Source organism: Molothrus aeneus, chromosome 7 (assembly GCF_037042795.1).
Source record: "Molothrus aeneus isolate 106 chromosome 7, BPBGC_Maene_1.0, whole genome shotgun sequence".
In the NCBI taxonomy this organism is placed as follows: domain Eukaryota; kingdom Metazoa; phylum Chordata; class Aves; order Passeriformes; family Icteridae; genus Molothrus; species Molothrus aeneus.
In genome coordinates this window covers 33,030,628-33,048,432 of record NC_089652.1, presented here as the reverse complement: position 1 = coordinate 33,048,432, position 17,805 = coordinate 33,030,628, and the positions used below count along the sequence as shown (strand labels likewise).

General features: G+C 42.2%; 1 protein-coding gene across 2 annotated transcripts in view; it reads right to left on the bottom strand.

Moving 5' to 3' along the window:
* Positions 1-298: 298 nt before the first annotated feature.
* The window catches only part of THSD7B (thrombospondin type 1 domain containing 7B), a 299,199-nt gene continuing 281,692 nt past the window's right edge, over positions 299-17,805 (bottom strand). For both annotated transcript variants that reach the window (XM_066553613.1, XM_066553614.1), the window contains exons 22-29: positions 14,687-14,832; positions 9,558-9,717; positions 9,040-9,213; positions 8,855-8,950; positions 7,701-7,783; positions 6,577-6,769; positions 3,155-3,242; positions 299-1,438 (exon numbers count right to left, since the gene is read on the bottom strand). In XM_066553613.1, the coding sequence (XP_066409710.1) occupies positions 1,357-1,438; positions 3,155-3,242; positions 6,577-6,769; positions 7,701-7,783; positions 8,855-8,950; positions 9,040-9,213; positions 9,558-9,717; positions 14,687-14,832 (1,022 nt within the window). In that variant the 3' untranslated portion in view covers positions 299-1,356. The remainder of the gene's footprint in view (positions 1,439-3,154; positions 3,243-6,576; positions 6,770-7,700; positions 7,784-8,854; positions 8,951-9,039; positions 9,214-9,557; positions 9,718-14,686; positions 14,833-17,805) is intronic.

Here is a 17,805-nt window from a genome sequence, read left to right as displayed (position 1 = left end):
CATCTGTTGTGATGATCCAGGTACCTTTGGAAGGGGAAGGTGCTGGGCTGGTAACAATTCTTCTCTTTCTCTTCTGATTATTGGAACGAGCAGCAGCATTGAGTTAAAAATAAGACCAGGCATTCTCCAGACCTGCAATTATTCTCTCGACTTGTACTTGTCTGTGCTCTTTCTCTCACTAATCACTGCAGCACAAAATAATGCCAGAGGAGTTTGAGATCCGAGGCCAATCTCAGCTCAGTAAATGACTAATAACACAAGTCGTTTACACACATTTAATTCAACATACCAGAAGCAATTTTCTCACTCTCTTTAGCATTTTATTTGCTTATAAATACAAGTCAATACCACAAGATGGCACTTTCTTACTTGCAACACACACTATTATAAACACTTACCCTCTTCAAATGTTCCCAGAATTTTACATGTAACTTCTCAGTGGTTCTGAAACATTTAAAAAAGCAAGACCTTCTACAAACTGCATTTGTGTTTGATGTATATTAAATGAGGTCAGGTAATTAAATTCAAAAAAAGGAATTTATAAATATTTCAGATAAGAAAATTTAAATACAAAAGCAGAGTTTAATTAAACTGAATAACAATTTAAACTGGCCATAATGTATCTACATGGTTTAATTTAATTTAAAATCCTTTTTAAACAATCAAATCCTCTAGCCATTCATCAAAACACCTATCTACTCAGCTCTTTAGAAAATATTCTTGGTTAAGAAACCACCTATGCTTTTTCATAACGATCCTTATTCTGTCCTGTAGGTGGAAATGAAGCCAAATCATATTCCAGACTAGAAAACAGGATAAGAAGGAAGAAACTTTAAAAAACCTGATAACTTCAGACACTTCAACTCATTCTTCCTTGCATTTCTCAAAATACATGATCTGGTTTTAAAGTCTTTGAACGAAATGTAAACACTAGAAAACTCATTGTTGAAGTATGTGAAGAATAAAGAACCCTGCACTAATATAGTGCATAATGATGCTGTGTCAAACTTGTCATTTACAGTAAATGTCACAATTTCCTTGGGATTGTCATGCCTTTTTTTTCAACTAATTCCTTCTGATGTCTGTAGATTCTCTCTTTCTTTTTTTATTATTCCCATTGTTCAACAGGAAGGGATGTAGTTGCTGTTGTCTTCAGAAAAGTTTCACAAGATCCAAGTTTTTTACTCCATTTCTTTTCTTTAGTAAAGAGGTGGCAAAATTTTCAGCTTGCAATACTTCTGTTCTGCCCAGGATATTATACATCAGGAGATTCCTCAAAAAACTGAGAAGTCGGAGAGTTCCAAAAAAGAAAGCAGTTAAGGCAGTTGATGTCTACATTTGGATTTCCTGTTTATGTTACATATCAATGTCTCCATCATAGGCCAGGGTTAGAGGCTTCTGCTGGGGTGGAGGGCTTTGATGCTGCTTCGTTTTTTTGCTGCAAGAAAAGCATTTCAGAAGACAAAATTACAAACTGTAACAAGCTCAGAAACATCCTCAAGCCCCAAACTTCAATTTAAAAAATCAACTTTCCATGGTGGCTACTGAATGCTGTAACTGGGTGGCACCACAGGGCCCCTCTGGTGCTTTGCTGTGTGTGATATGGACACACAGCCTGGCAGGAAGGGGCAGCCAGCTGTGCTCCCCATCTGCAGAGGAAATAAAGCACATTCGTCTCCCATCTCTTCTCACAGCTGACAAAACAAGGAACACCTCGCAGAAAAATTGGAACATGAGCTGTCTGGGACTGGGATATTCTCATTTTTCTTTGGCATGGTATTGAAGCAACAATAATTATTATTGAGAAATGCATTTCCTCAGCAGCCTCCAAGTGATGGAGAAGTGTGTAATGTTATTTAAAAAATCCTCTGTATCCTCTGCTGTGAAGCCACAGAGAAATGGAGCTACATGGCTTGGAAAATAAGGAAGCTGCAGCTCCTAAGCTGCTATTATGTGAGCTTTTAACCCAAGAGAGAGAATGGGAGATAGAGTAAGAGAGAGAAAGGGAAGTGGAGGAAGAGAGGATGGAAGTGGGCAGTGATGCCATCAGGCCACGGCTGCAACTCTCTGGTTGCCTGTCCTGACTGGAAAGGGCTTGGGCCAATTTGCACTGTGAATGTTTGTAAGTTCAGGCCAAATCCTTGGGATTTGCAGGACACCTGGATGCTTCCCCCTTCTCCCTTTCTTTCCCCCCAGAGGCATCAATGGCATCCCAAGTACTCCCAGCAGGGAGGGCAAGGTGAGCTCTGTCAGGCCGGGCTCACCTCCCCTGTGCTGCAGGAGGGCACACAGCCCTCACCCCCAGCAAAACCCCAGAGCCCAAAGGTGCAGACCTGCTACCTGTCCTTAACAAAGGCTGGCAAGAGCAGCTTTAGACACAGGACATGTTCTCACTGGATGTATTCACTGCAAAAACCTATTTAGGGATTTTCTGAGCTGTAGCGAACAGCCAAGAAACCACAATTAACACCAAGAGACCCAATCTCCCATGAACTCCTAAGCCATCTCTGAATCCATTTATCTTCCTGGCATGCACAGCCCTGGCAGCAGCGAGCTCACAGGGTAATAATGCACTGCTGGAAATATAATTTCTTTTGTTTATTTTAAACAACCATTTCATCAGATGCCTCCTACTTCTCTTATTGTGGGAGATAAAAATTCCATAGCACCCTTTTCTCCCCCATTCATGACTTCATAGATCTCTATTGTATTCCCACATCAAACATCATTTTTCAACTGATGTCCCCATTCTATTTAGTCCTTCCTTGAGCAGAAGCCAGCTCCTTGTTCCAATCACTCTCCTTGCCTTTCTTCAGTTTTACTTCATCCTTTTTTTGAAGAATATAATAAAACCTCTTTCTAGTCCCAGCAGAAGTCTGAATAAATATAAGGGCCTATTGATAACCCAAAATAATTCTTTCCCTGCATGGTCACCAAACTTCTTCACAGTAACAGCTGTTAACATTTACAGTTTGGAGAGTTTTAATTACTCTGAGGCAGGGGCCAAATGAAGGCACTCAGGTAGTACAGCCTCCATCCTTTCCTGAAGCCTTGACCATTAAATGCCTGCAGTGCAGTGTTGTGGGGTATTTTGGATTGTTTAAATAAAAGCAAACTAGCTGTTATTTAAGGACAGAATACCTGCCATACTCACCACATCAGGTAGGATGTAAAAATTAGGAAAATGATGATGAAGAACCCTCCAGCCGATACTCCATATACCCATATCTTCAGTTTACCATCTGTTGGAAGACAAGGAAAAAGGACAGAGGTAGGAGAGAATAAAAAACTTTATTCTAAAATACACAAAGTTTTAAGAGATCAATTAAAGAGAAATTAGTAGCATCATTGATGAGGAACACAGCAGAGACTGGCTATAATTAATAAACCCCATATTTTTGATAGGAAGATTTCTGAAATAATCCCTAATTTTAAAGACAAAACTTTAATGTAAAGAGGCAGAGGCACAGGCTAATTGGGGAATATTCCCTCCAGAGCCCAGTGGCTGCTATGGCAGAGGCAGTTCAATGCTGAGCTGACCCAGACAGACACAGGCAACACCTGATGTGTTTAGCTGAGGGCTGAGAAGGGATGGGATTGTTCTCTATAAATACTTGGGGGTCACTTGGGGTAAACACCAGCAAGCACACAAGTGGGAAAGCTGCTTAGAACTGGGAAACACTTGGGCAACAAATAGGAATAAATTCAGCTTAGAATAAAAACAAGAATAGGCTTTGTAACAGTAAGAGGGATAAAGCTGGAAAGAGCTCTCTGGTTGGGGCACAGAGCAGCAGACAAAAGTGGCTTTAAGACAAGGTAAGGCTGTGGATTGGGCTCTTTGGGCTGCAGCGACCCAGGAGCCCTGCAGGAACCCCTCCATGCACACATGGGCTTGAGTCTGTTCAAACATTCCCTTGTCTCAGAACACTTCACTTGGACAGCTCCTTAATTACAAGGTTTGCATTAATAAGAACTGCAATTTTGGAAAGATCAATATTTCTGTTCCTGGCTCTGTTTCTGGCTGCACAGCTTTCCTTGCAGGGAGCAGGTTTGGTGCTTTTCCACAGCAGCAGTCTGAGCTGATTCACATCAGCAGAGCTGCAAATACACACTGCAGGCAGGAACAGGAGCCTGTGCTGTGCCCACAGACACGGTTTGACAGAGGCCATTTCAAATCCAGTCAAGTGAGAGGGACAATCGCTGAGCCTGGTTTTCATTTTATGTTTGAATGACAAATTTTTTCAAAGGGAAACACATTTAATCAGATCCCATTCTTTCTCATTTTTCTTCCAGACTTTGGGGAAAGGCTGAGTACCTCTCACAGATTTTTTCTGCTCCTCCAAACACTTGCAGGCTATCTCCCATGGGGGAAGAGCTCTGTTCATCAGGACTGGCCAGGTTTCTTTGAGTTCTTTTGCTGAAGTCTAGGTATGAAATTTGTTGCCCTCTCACCTGGAGATGGCCATGAAATACTTAGCAATCCTGCAAAGGAACTGTCACAGCCCCATAAAGGCATCACAGCATGTCTGCTGTGAAGGCAGCTCTGCTCTCCATCCCCAGCAGAAAGGCACTGGACCATGTCATCTGACAATTTAAACAATGCTATTTAAATTGCACCTCTCAAGTTGAAGAAAAGTTTCTGTACCTGAACTCTGGCCTCTCAGAGTGCAGTTAAGAGAGGAAAAACACAGCCTGATTTGCAATCAGTTCTGTGCACTCCTATAGAGCATTTATAGAAGAACAAAAACATCAGCCTCATTTAATCAAAATAAAATTAGTGTTCCAAACTGTAAATGGAAAGGGAAACCACAGATAAGCTGGAGAAGGCACAGGTACTTTGATTGACCAACACAATGTCAAGGACTGTGGTGCTGCAGGGTGTAAAATGCCATCCATGCAGGCAGCTCTTACCACAGACCTGCTATCAAGAGCAGAATGGGGAGGTAGCAGTGGTTTCCTGGCTCAGCCAGCAGTAACCCCTGCAAATCCCCAGGCTAGTGAGCCTGAGAGCCTCTTTGAGGCTCTTACACATTGAGCAATTACACATTTTGTCAAAGGGGAGGGTTTTGAAGAGCACTAGCCTTGAGCTGGGGTCTGAGGAGCAAATACAGACTGAAGAGTTAACTGCAGGATGCCACAGGGCTGGTGACACACTTAGCACACATGGGGCACCTTTATTCCCTTCCCATATATTGTTTCTGTAACATTTCTGCTGTAAATTAGGCAACACCCTGTTCTGTAAAAGTGCCTCAGTCAGTGTTTCTGTTGCAGACCTTGGGTGAGAGTTGGCTCTCAAGTGCTGCACTGAGGTAAAGCCCTCCAGAAGCTTTTAGTGCTGCAGACTCAAATGCTGATTTAAAAAGAGAGGACTGCAGCATCTACCTACACCTCCCTCCCTTTTTCTAACCCCATAAAGGTACCAGGCAAAGAGATGATACCCAAGTTAAGCCAGCCTGCAGAGAGCCAGGGGTGTTGACAAAAAGGCAATTAACCCCACACCTGTGACTCAGACTGCAGGTGAACTGTGTGGGTGAACTGGATGAAGGGCTTGATCGAAAAGCAGCCAACTTTAAAAGGCTTTGGACTGAGCTCTGTGAGCCCAGAGACTGTCAACGCAAAGGTTAACCACTGTCTGCAAATCAAATATGTAAATGTAACATTCAAAGTGTGATCACATATATCAGACAGAATTATGGCTCCCTGAACCCCCTAACAGAACCTTTCTCTACATGTTTTCTAAAGTCTCGTGTTCATTAGGAACTAATTGCAAACAAATGCAATGTCAGGTACCTGAAGAGGGGGAGGAACTGCACTGCCAGTATTTCATAGCACGAGGAGAACAGATGCATTTCAGTAAAACCTGATGTGCCTGACACATTTGCTTCCCATTTTTAAAGTCATATTTGCATTTCAGAAATTTGTTTTGAGTGAATTCATCTTCAAAACAACAATCAAAATGGGAACCATATATTAGAGCAATGGACCAGTCTGGGCACATGCAGTCTGTGGTTCCAGCTGGGAAGGATTTTGTGCTGTGGATGTCAAAGATCCACCTGGGATGAGCTGCTTGGGCACAACAGCTTGTTTGCCTTTGTGGGACACTTCTAATGTTGTAACTTCAATCCTCAAGACTAAACTGTACACTTTCTACCCTATTCTTTTCATATGTTTTTGAAATATGGCAAGAAACAGCCAATGTTTTCTTTAATGAAATCTTAAGCACTTTCTGCTCTGAAATTTCTGAAGCACTAGTGATCAATATCTTTCCTAGGCCAAACATATTACTTCCAGAAACATCATCAGATAATAGTTCTAAACATCCCCCCAAATCACATATGAGCATACTTTTGCAAAATATTATTGCTTCATTCTGTCTTTGCTATCTCCCAACATAAGAGATTGTGATTCCTCTGTACAGGCACAAAGGCATGAAAGACAGCACACGAGCTGGAAACTGGGAGGTCGCTCTGCAGCTCCCAGACACAATCTCTGATGCTATCATCTACAAAGCTTGCACCTTTCCTCTACAGAAACCTTCTAAAGACAATCTATTCCATTCATATTTAAGTTTTTCACCTGGATTAAAAGGTTGAATAGACCATCCTTTGAAAATGTCATGCATTTTGGAGTTGACAGGTTTATTTTTTCCGGCGATGGTCTTAACATCAGCTTTCTTATCTTCTAAACCTGGTACCTTCACGCAGTAATCCAGGAGCCCATTTGATCTCATTACTTCTGTGTATCCCCGCTCACAGCCGCAGACTCCTCTCTGGCAGATAAAAGGGAATTCAGCATTAAACCAAGCACTGCCCTCTCACACAACAGTGCACACTGCAGGGAAAGCTTGAACAAACTGCAAGGTATAACCTGCACGTGCAAATTCACCACCACCAAACCAAACCAGCCAGCAACTGGTACCTGCAAACCTATTTCAGTTCAAAAAAGCACAAATATATTTGGGGAATTGGTTGAAAAAGAGTCAGTAATTACAAAGAAGGCCAACATATAAACATTTTCATCCCAACAGGCTTAACAACATGAATCTGTGGCAAACTCCTCTTGCAAGTAACAATTTTCCCACTGACCCTGCTGGGCAATAGAACAGACAAACCAAAACCAATCCTCCTACAGACCCCAACCCTCCTCACATGTTTCCACTCCAGTATTTCACAAGGTGAAATAAAAATGAAGCTTTCTTATGACTAATACCCATTACCCTGGATCAGACTAAGCAGTTTCTTCAAGAGGTTTTTTAGAAGCCTGTGGTTTGCTAAATACATACTCAGTTTTCTGGATTTCTATTTTAAAATGGCTTTTTAATATTGTTTTCCTTTGCTAATTGTCTTATACCTGTAATGTCTGTCTGAGGGTCTGACACTCTTGATCCAAACAGGTGATTGATGCTCCTTTATCTCCTCTTTTACAAAAGTTTTAAACAGTCCCTTTTCTAAAGAACACTACAACAGCACTCAATTAAAATTAAAACCAAAACCCCTCCACAGAACAAACCCAAACTTGCAACACCACATCGTTTGTGCAGGTTCATGGTTTTCTTTCAGGATGAAATTCCCACAACATCCTCGAGGTGGTACCACGGACAAACTAAACTATTTTCCAAGTCCCGGAATGCAATCTAAGATGCAATCTGATTAAATCTTGCAGAGTTAATTTCCCAGCCCTGTTCTGCAGTGAGCAGTTACCTGTGTGCAGTAGGAGAAGGGTTTTCTGCACGGCGGGCTGCAGTGCCGGACCTCGGCAGGTTTTGTCCGAAGAGGACACCCTCCTGCAAAAGAATACACTGAGTGCCTTCACGGGCATGTTTCAAAATGTTTTTGTCTTAGATCACCACAGTGTAAGAAGTGCTTGCCTGCTTATTTTATATAGTTAAATACTAGTCTATTAAGCACATTAACATAATATCTGTAGGCATCGCATTAATTAATTTGCCTTAACAAGGCAGGGAATTATTATCATACCCATCTTGTTAATGGAGAACAGAGATATACAGATTTAAGCAATTTGCCATTGGCCACATAGGAAGTTGGGGACAGAATCCAGAATTAGATGCAGATCTTCTGTGTCCTCATTAATGGTTTATCTACATAAAAGACATAATCCACATAACGCCCTTGCCCATCCTCACTTGGGAAAGCCTGTGCTTCTATAGGAATAAAAACATGTTAATGAGTTCTTAAATACTTGGCAACCTTTGCACATAAGACTTTTGTTATTATCCTAACTAGTCATTATAAATAGAACTAGACATGAACATCTGCGTTTTCCTTTCCAGTCTCTCCTCATTTACCCTGTGCATATTGAAAGAGATCCCATGGACATGCAGCCCTACTGCCTTTGTCAATCTCACAGAGCTTCAAAGTTCTGACCATGAATTCCCCTTTTCATCCTTCACAGGCAGAATTTGTAGGTCACGACAACAGCAGGAATCTCACAGTTGGAGTGATTTGAGACTCCTGTGTTTTGAAAAGAAGAGGAGGTACAGAAGATGGGGTCTCTACCATGCGTGTGATGTTCTCTTCTGCTCTTCACAGCCACAGGAAGGTTGAACTGAGGGCTGTGCAAGCCAGCCCAGGCAGCCCTTTAGTATGTGTGCACTCATTTCTTCCCATGACCAGCCAGACTGTAAGGGCAATTAGCCCAAATACTCCTGTGCAATATGTGTGTGATGCTGAGCTGACAGCAAGGTTGGTCTTCCCTACACGCAAAAAATCCAAACTGAAATTTCTGGAAGAGCAAAGAAGGATGCCCAACTCCCTCTGAGCAACAGATGCAGAAGCAGAAAAGCCTCCATGGGGACATTTCACTCACAAGTGTGCGAGGCCATGCGGGGACATACCTGTGACATTGATTCCATCCGAGCGCTGGCACCACACCATGCGCACGTTGTCCCGCCAAGGGCTGGTCTGCCACAGGTAGTCGTAACACTTCCCTCCTGCAACACCAACACCAGTTACTCCTCACCTTGCAACCAGCCCAGGACAAGCTCCTGGTGGGCAGGAAGCAGAGCTGTGTCCCAGCTACCTGAGCAGGGCCGTGTCTCCATCTCCTGTCCCGAGCAGCTCTCCCGGTTCTCTGCAGCCTGCACCATGAAGGCCCTGGATCGAGACTGGCGCCCGGTGAGCTCAAAGCTCCTGCCACTGATGCAGGTGAGCTCACAGGAGCTCCACTCTGACCACTCTGTCAGGTGGCAGTCGCCTGCACATCGAAACAAGAAATCACAGGTTTTCAAAAGAATTAGCCTTGAAGGGTAAGGGTAAGGATAAGGCTAACCTAAGCATACAGCAGCTTTAATATCCCTAGGATGTCTCTCTGTAGTAAAAAATATTTGGATTTTCTGCTTCATGGTGTATCTCATTTTCTCAAAAAACAAAGGAAGACTTTCTTAGATGGTCTAGAAACAGCAGACTGAGCATTTATCTGACCTGCTGAAGCACAGATTTGTGCTATAAGGCATGACAGTACTCAGAACTACGGGAGCATGTCCACCTCAGACAGCTACCACAGGCAGAAAATTCACTGTGACCTTCCAAAGCCTTTACCTGGGCAAGGCACAGAGCAGGGTAACTGCAGCACACTTTCTTTCGATGGTAGCTCACCACATAATGCATTTTCTACTGGTTTGGATGTAGCAGAAACTGATGCATCATGCACTACACACGTGAGGTTGCGGACTTGCAATCCATCTCCACACTGTCCACCCTACAGGATGGTGAAAGGGAACAGAGGCACACATCAATGGCATTAGCAAATGACAGAAGAAACACAGTTGATTCTATATGAAAAGTCCCCAACAGTATCCCCAGTTATGAGAAGACAGATGGAGATCTCCTCTGTACACCTCTCCACAGAAGCTTGGAGGCAGGGGCAGGGCCACACAGGAAAGTGTGTCATTATCAAAAGTGTGGAAGAGGATACATTCATAAAGGATTAATACCATCTTTGAGGTCTGCCCTTCATGCCTTTCACTCAAATTAATGAATTCACTGATTCTTAATTAGTGCCAAATTAGACGAGTACGGGCATTTTGGGCTTCTCTTAAGAAGCCAAGACCAGAGCTTGCTCATAAGGAACAGACATTTCTTCTACCCTCCTTTGATGATACAGCCCAAGAAGAGCACTCACATGATTTAAACCCCGCAACAGCAAAAATCCTTCCTGCACTGTGGGCTGTCTGTGTCATGTTCTAAAGGGAGTGACCAGATCTGGAGCAGAGATCACCAATTCACATCACACACACTACCAAAACACCCAACCCATCAGCCATCACCTGTCAGCACTAAACCCCATTTGAACAAGAAAAGGGAGGCTCCATCTGGGCCCACTCCATGCTCATAATCCTAGTCCTGAAATACCCTGGCATACACCAAACTACTGAAGAGAACATCCTTTAGTGGAAAATCGATATTCCTGGGCTAAAGTTATGATCGAGGTCCGAGGATGCTCTGAGAGATGAAGCACTGAGGCTATTTCTAGAGAGTGGAATTGTTTCATTCCCATCAGATGAAGAGCTGTGATGCTGTTGAGGTGCCTCATGTCTGCATGATGCCTTATGAACGCGCGCCTGAAGCCTTGTGGAAACGGCACTTGAGAAAAATTCAGTAAACAAAACTCAAGAAGAAGGAAGAAACATTGCCTTTATATAACCAAGGGAAACGCTCCTTTGGATTTCTTGGCAGTGGATTCTTTTAAAATAATGGACTTCATCTGCAGAACAGAATGGTTCCTACTGAGTGCATTCATCCAGCAGCAGGTTTGCTAGCAGGAATCTCAAGAACGCCTCTCCTGCACACACCTGGCAGCTTTTGCATTCTCTCCCTCCTTTCTGCTGCAGATCCACAATAAAAAGAAATAACTAGCTGGATTTAGAGCAGCTGCTAATCTAAAGCATCTTAAAGAAGTATTAGTGTAGATTTACTGTATGCAGCCAGATTCCAGGTTTTTAACAGTGTTTCACTTTAGTCAGCGTGTAACTTACTGTTCTAAATTACTGTTTCACTGCAGAAACTTCTGTTGTGGTCTGAGATTAATGGTGTGTGAAAAACTCATGCAGCTGTCCACTGGGTTAGAGTGCTTAGAAATGGCTGGTGGGAACAGAAGATGAAGGGAGAATATTTTTGGGGGAGATGGGCACTAATCAAACTGCAGTATCTCCAGTTTGAAGTGACTCAAAGAATGACTAAATGACTGGAGAAGACAAGAAGAGTTTTCAAAAATATACTTCTTCTACAGACAAAAATATACTTCTACTTCTTCTATATAATTATTTATATACAAATCAATATATAAATAATAAGAATACTGAGTAATAAATAGGTCAAAACAATAAATTTTTTCAGTACAACAGTTTCCACTATAAAAGGCCACAGGCAACACTCTCCATTTTTCTATCACACTATATTGGAGCTTCATTCATATTTTCTAATGTCTAGAATAAAAAAAACCAAAACCCAAACCTATGAATTCTCAAAACAATCCTAAAGAGAAAGATTTGCTTTTTAACAGTGGCTCCCACTTGCTTTTTTTCTCTCAAGACCAGCAATGGGTTTTTTACAATCAACTGAACACACTTAAAGTGTCACACTGTCACTTACAGTAGGAGATGCTTTTTGGTATATCTGAAAGGGTCTTAAGCAATGCAGGAGCACTGCATTAACTTCCTTATCATCTTCAAAATTATTCATGTCCCCAAAATTATACACTTGAAGATCTAATCAACAGGTGTGGAACAGAGGAAGTTTGTGCCAGCAATGGCTCACTGAGGATGCAGGGAATAGCTGCTATCAGAGGAGAGCTGCCAAGGAAACCATCACATATTCAATTCAGGGATCAATTCTTTGTTGTAAAAGCTCTTCTCTGGAAGGTGTGATACTCTGAGGTTCGCCTAGGACCAGGATTTGGCTCTTGCATCATGATCTCCTTGCTGGAAATATGTGGGAATTTGACTTCCACGAAGGATTCCTGCCATTTGTCTGCAAAAACTCCTATGCTGACCCTACTGAGAACACAGAACCCATGCTGGGTTTCCTAAAAACAGGATGTATGTGCACTTCCACCAGCACCTGCATGGAGCCTCCACCTCTCACCCTGATGGGAAAATGAGAAGGTTTACATCTCCTGTGTTGGACAGTCAGGAATCTCTGGAGTTCAGTAACACACTAATGTAAGGCAGCATCTCCACGAGCCCTCTCTCCCATCACATCTGATGCTTCCCACATAGAACACCCTAACAAGACAGGAGGTAACAGCCCTAATGAGATGCTTCACCCAGATGTGCCTTGAAGAAAAGTTTTCCCTTTTTGGCTTTTACTGGAGTTCATGTGTTCACAATTATTTTAGGTAAATGTTGATTGGGCAATGCTTTCCCAGGTTGATGAGCATTTAATCAGGTAAAAGTCTCTCTAATGAGGGAGTGTTGTGTGATCACATTTGAGGGAGTGGTTTTAAAACCATTAGAAAGGAAAGGTTCTTAGTCTTTTTAGGAATGTCAGCCACCTCGTGTTTGATAATGCCTGGCTATTCCACTTATATTCCCTTAATGGAAAAAATAATGAACAGTGTCAGACACTGCTAATTTTTTCCCTTTTTTTGAGCTAATCAGAGTAAACCACTTCACCTCTAGGAGGAGAATTATAAATGTCCTGTAACCCTTTAAAATTGGATGTACTGACCAGTTCCTAAGTTCTGCACCCCTCTGAATGCAGAGGAAATGCCCCATGCTGCCACAGGTGTGCCTGGGATGTGTGCAATTACACACAGATTTCCATACTGTGAGAATCAAGCAACACAGAACACTTAGCAGGCTCTATTCCTAACCACAAAGACACCTCTAATTATTCACATGAAGTCAATTTAGCATAAAATAGTCCTCCTACAACTAGGAATTGCAGTCTCAGTTATAATACAAGGAAAAAATATTTTAGCCTTATAATTAATTGTCCCATTTCTATTATTACAGGAAGACACTTTCACACCATGCATTATGGCTTTACCATAGGATGCTTTACCTTATTTCACAAAGCATCCTTGAAAACAGGAATTCTGAAAGCTTTCTTTAGAGCACAGGCTTAAGCTTCTTTTCAGGTAAAGCACAGGAATAAATCACCCTGTATTTATGAACTACATTTAATTCCTAAGCACCTCATTAAAGAGAAGTGAACATGAATAGAATGGCTTCTCTCCAAAACAAAGCAAAGGGGAGAGAAACTGCTCTGTGGTAATTGAAGGAGAGAAGCAGGCTCTAACTCACTGAATGCAGGGATGGTATCTGGGTTACAGAACAATGTGATTACTCGCTCTGAGCTGAAATTTAGCTGGGTTTGGGATGGGCACAATTTAATCTGCACAACATGTTATTTATCTGGAGTAAGCCATGGCCTTCAATCAGCTTCCCTACTATTTTTTTTTTATCAGGTGTGTTAGCTCCTATGGTTGAAAGTCTCTTCCCTGATGCTTAACAGAACCTGCTTATGTTAGCTATACAAAATATCAGCTGATACTATCATTTTGTTCTATTTATGTTATACATATGCTTTATACATTTTATACATGCTGAGTACAGCACATATAAGGACCACCTTCACATCAGTAGTTGCAATGAGCTGTTGATTAGAGAAAATATAAATATACTTCTGTTTCTCTGATCTTGGACTGTCACAATCCAGATTTCATTTGTGAAAACCTAAGACAATTCTGGGTATTTATTGTGCCACTCACATATTCACATCCCTCCACCACTGTGAGAAGCCACATGGGTATTCAAGGCACTGGCAGAGCAGAAATCACAAGAGATGTGTGCCTTTATGTGCATTATTGGCTTCAATCTCCTACACAATATAATGTGGAGAAGCAGCCACAGATCTGGCATAGGTCTTGTCCCCTGGGACCAGACAGGGCTCTATTCCAACACTTTTCTGCCTCCATCTCACCAAAGCCAGATTTAAGCAGGCTGATAAACCTCACTGTGAAAGATTCACCTCTGCTTAAACTGGGTTACCAACTAATATGTTTTAATATTGGAAATGTGATCTAACAGATAAGGAGAGAAGAAAAAGCATGGAGGGGAAGAAAAAGTCAATTCAAGCTTGATGGAAGTCATTGCCAGTGAAAAAATGATGACCCCAGTGCTGAGCAAAGGTGGCAGGCATAGGGACAGCACATGGGAACTGAATCCAGACATTTTTAGATCATTAAAAAGATAGCCAGGGTAAGGAGAAAGTCGAAACCAGCCCTTCACACAATAACTCACACTATTGTACTGGAGACCTGGGGGGGAAGACCTGCTGTACACTCCTTCAAAAAAAAAAAAGGAAATAAAAAAAGATTAAAAAAGGCTTAGCTGTCTTGATATCTAGTGCATCTATTTTCTTGTTAGAGATATTTTATGTAATTAAATTATAGGTCACCATGACTATGCCCAGTCAACCCCATTCAATCCATAAATCCCCTACAGTAATTCCATGAGCTCAACCCATATCACCCCTCACGAATGGCAGCTGATGGTTGAAGTTGAGGGGCAGGGGTTCACCACTCCTGAACTTCCCCCTCTTCCCTGCAGACCTCCACCAGCCACAGACACACCTCGAGCCCACGACCAGCAATTAATCCCACAAACTGATGATGGATTTTGCCGTTGACCCCGGGCAGGGGGAAGCTCTGGAGAAATTCCTACCTGGACCGTGCAGGGAGACCAGGGCCCCAGCAGCCAGCTGTAGCAGGGCTTCACTGGGCAGCTCCTGTGCTGGGTGAGCTGCTCCGGGCAGGGTCTGCCCTCGCCCGCCGCCCGCAGCACCACGGAGCGCCCACGCACCATCTGGCCTAGGACAGACAGCACAGAGCCAGCAGAGACACAGCCAGACACAGAGGAAGGAGGAAAGAAAGACAGATTTTGTAATTTATCAGCATTCCTGGTTCATTTCCCAGCGCTAAAATCTGTTAAAAAAGCAATTAATTGGGAAGACTGTTTGGATAATAGGGATGCGATTGCTAAGTCTAAGAAATGCAGTCGCTGATATTTTCAAGCACACTTTTTAAACATGGTTTTGTATGTTTTCCAAATATAGTATTTGTTTATGCAACACATTTAAATACTTGACTAGATCCTGATTATTAAATATGACAGGAAAATAATTCCTATGGCAGCAGCATTTCTACCATTACACATTCAATATGTTTTCAGAGATTTTTAACAAATGAAATTTTCTTTTTATGAGCAATTATGTGGACCTAATTTGAAAACTGCAAACACTGTAGTGGCTATTACCGTCCATAACCACTTCTACCATTTCCATTAAAAAACCTATTTATTATTGGTGAAAACTTCTTCAGCCACTGAATGGAAAAAGCAATTATGGTACTACTTTTGAACTAATAAAACTGAATATATTCATTAAACTTACAGCAATTCCATTTCTGCCTCCTTTGCTGTCCATTTATGTCCAGGAATGTTTTCACTCAAAATGTTTCAATTAGAATTCCATCTCCAATTAAAAAGAAAAGTGGAAAAGAAAAAGCCCTTATGCAGTGGGATGCAGAAGATTGTGCTGGGGATAAAATTTCTGCCCTGTCTTTCAATACGTGTGGATTTGAGTTAAAAACTGAAAGGTCTGGGCAGTAAGGGCAGACAAATACAACAAGGCAGAGGCGAGTGGTAATTGCTAAGCCAGTGCAAAGGAAGAGATAAGGTGTTGTGGTGGAGCTCTCTCTTTTGGATCACCACCCTTCAGCTGCTTTTGTGAGCAGAAGGGAGTCTGGAGGGGGAGCAAACACCCTGCAAAACAGGGAGGCTGCAATACCCAGCCAGATCCTTCTCCCAGCTATTTATGCACATGATTTTTAATTAAGGACACTGCAGGTGTAAGGCTCATCTCTGATATCTGTCATCATGACTATCCACAGAGCAAAACATTTTAGCAAATAAAAATTAAAAGCAGACACCCCTGGAAAAGGCACTGATGTATAACTTAGCAAGTTCTCTTACCTTTATTCCCTTGCTCTGACCCACTGAATTTTGTTTTTAAACCCATTAAAACCAATTTTAAGACTTCTTCCTTTTCCAGTTTTAATCCCCCAGCCCTTGGGAGTTTGTAACAGAAGTGGTGATAAAAGCTGTTACCCACATGACTGTGCACTCAGCCATCACAGAATCAGATACTTAGGAGGTGGAAAAAATCCTACCAGCTGAGAGGAAAGGAGGAAGGAAAGGAAAAAGGAAAGGAGAAGAGGAGGAGAAGGATGGGAGAGAAGAGGACAGGAAAAGCAGAAAAAGAAAAGGGGAAGGGGAAGGGAAAGGGAAAAGTCCTGTTGTTCGCTCAGAGATCAGAGCAAGGGAAGAGGAATCTCCCAGCCTGCTGCTAGATGAACTCCACAACAGCTCTCCCCAGCCCAACTGGCCAAAATTAGCTGTTCCCTCCTCTTCATGCAGAGATCCGATTTGCCAAATTAGTCTAAATGCTGAATGCTGAGTGTTGGTGAGCAATGGAAAAGGCTCTTTGGGAAACAGCGGGAAGCCTGTGGCTGCAGGGCTCTGGGGCACCCTGCCAGGCACCAGCTCCCTGCATGGAGCTAAGGAAAAGGAGGTCTCCTAAGGTTAAAAGATCCAATTTCATTAGGAGGGACTTGAAAGCCTGAAGCATTCATCAAGCTCTTTTAATTAACTAAATAATTTCCTTTTGTACACTCTGTTTAACATGTATCTAGCAATATGTAAATGGGAAGATCATTGAACAGAAAGAGGAATTAGCAACTTTTCTTTCCATTTTGGTTTCCTACAGTTGGTTATCCAAACTGCTGAAACTCACTACAGTCCCAGTGGTCAGGCTTGACTCAGTCTATCACTTTCTTTTAACACTGTGAATGAATAACTGAAGAAAGAAATTTCATTGAAACCTTTCTTTGCACAATGACTGCAGTGAGTTTCTTAAGGCTCTATTTTTTTTTACTCTAAAAACATTATCTAGGTGCTCGATTACCACTCAAGTAGCAGAAAAACTCCATTTTTTATTTTTAAATGCCTTATCTTTTGCTGCCTATTCAGAACAGAATCTCACCGCATCTGAAATTAATTTGTTTCCAATACAAACTCTAGAAGAGTTGAAGCAATCCTAGTTATTTAATTTTCCTTTGATTTTTTTTTCTCTAATTTTCCAATGAATTGGCCACATCTCTGATTCCTCTGCTCTGCAATGTTATGTGATACAGAAGTGTGCTGAAATTGAAAATAAACATTTCTTCATATCCTCAAATTAGTTTGGAAAGGGAAAAAACAAAAGAGGCCAATCTTGCTAATGCTGGTCACTTAAAATTCTGTTTTGTGCCAGCAGCAAGAATTGCATCTCAGGAATATGGGATTATATTTTCAAATCAGAAGAGTAAGATTTTTTTTACCCCCAAAAAATTCTTGCCATTACTTGCACTTTATCCCCACAAAGTGATGTGTCACAGCTGAAACCAAGAAGATTCAAATTCCTGCTATGTTTCATCCCAGTCCCAATGACCAACACGTTGTAAGCTGTTCAGTGAGTTTGAGCAGAGCACATAAAACACAGGTCTATCAAGGAACCACAAGACCAGAGCAGGGATCAAGTTACTTAAATAAGCCCTGGAGGTCAGATTAGGTCCAGTCCCAAGCAAGTGGGGCAGGTGATAAATAGGGCTCTTCATCCCCTTCCCACTGCCAGGCCCTCCAGCAGCACTGGGGCATCCCCAGCAACATCTCCCACTGCCAGACTGGAGCTTGCCAAGTTTGAGTAGCAGGGGAGAAAGCATCACAAGGAGTTCTTCTTCAGAAGG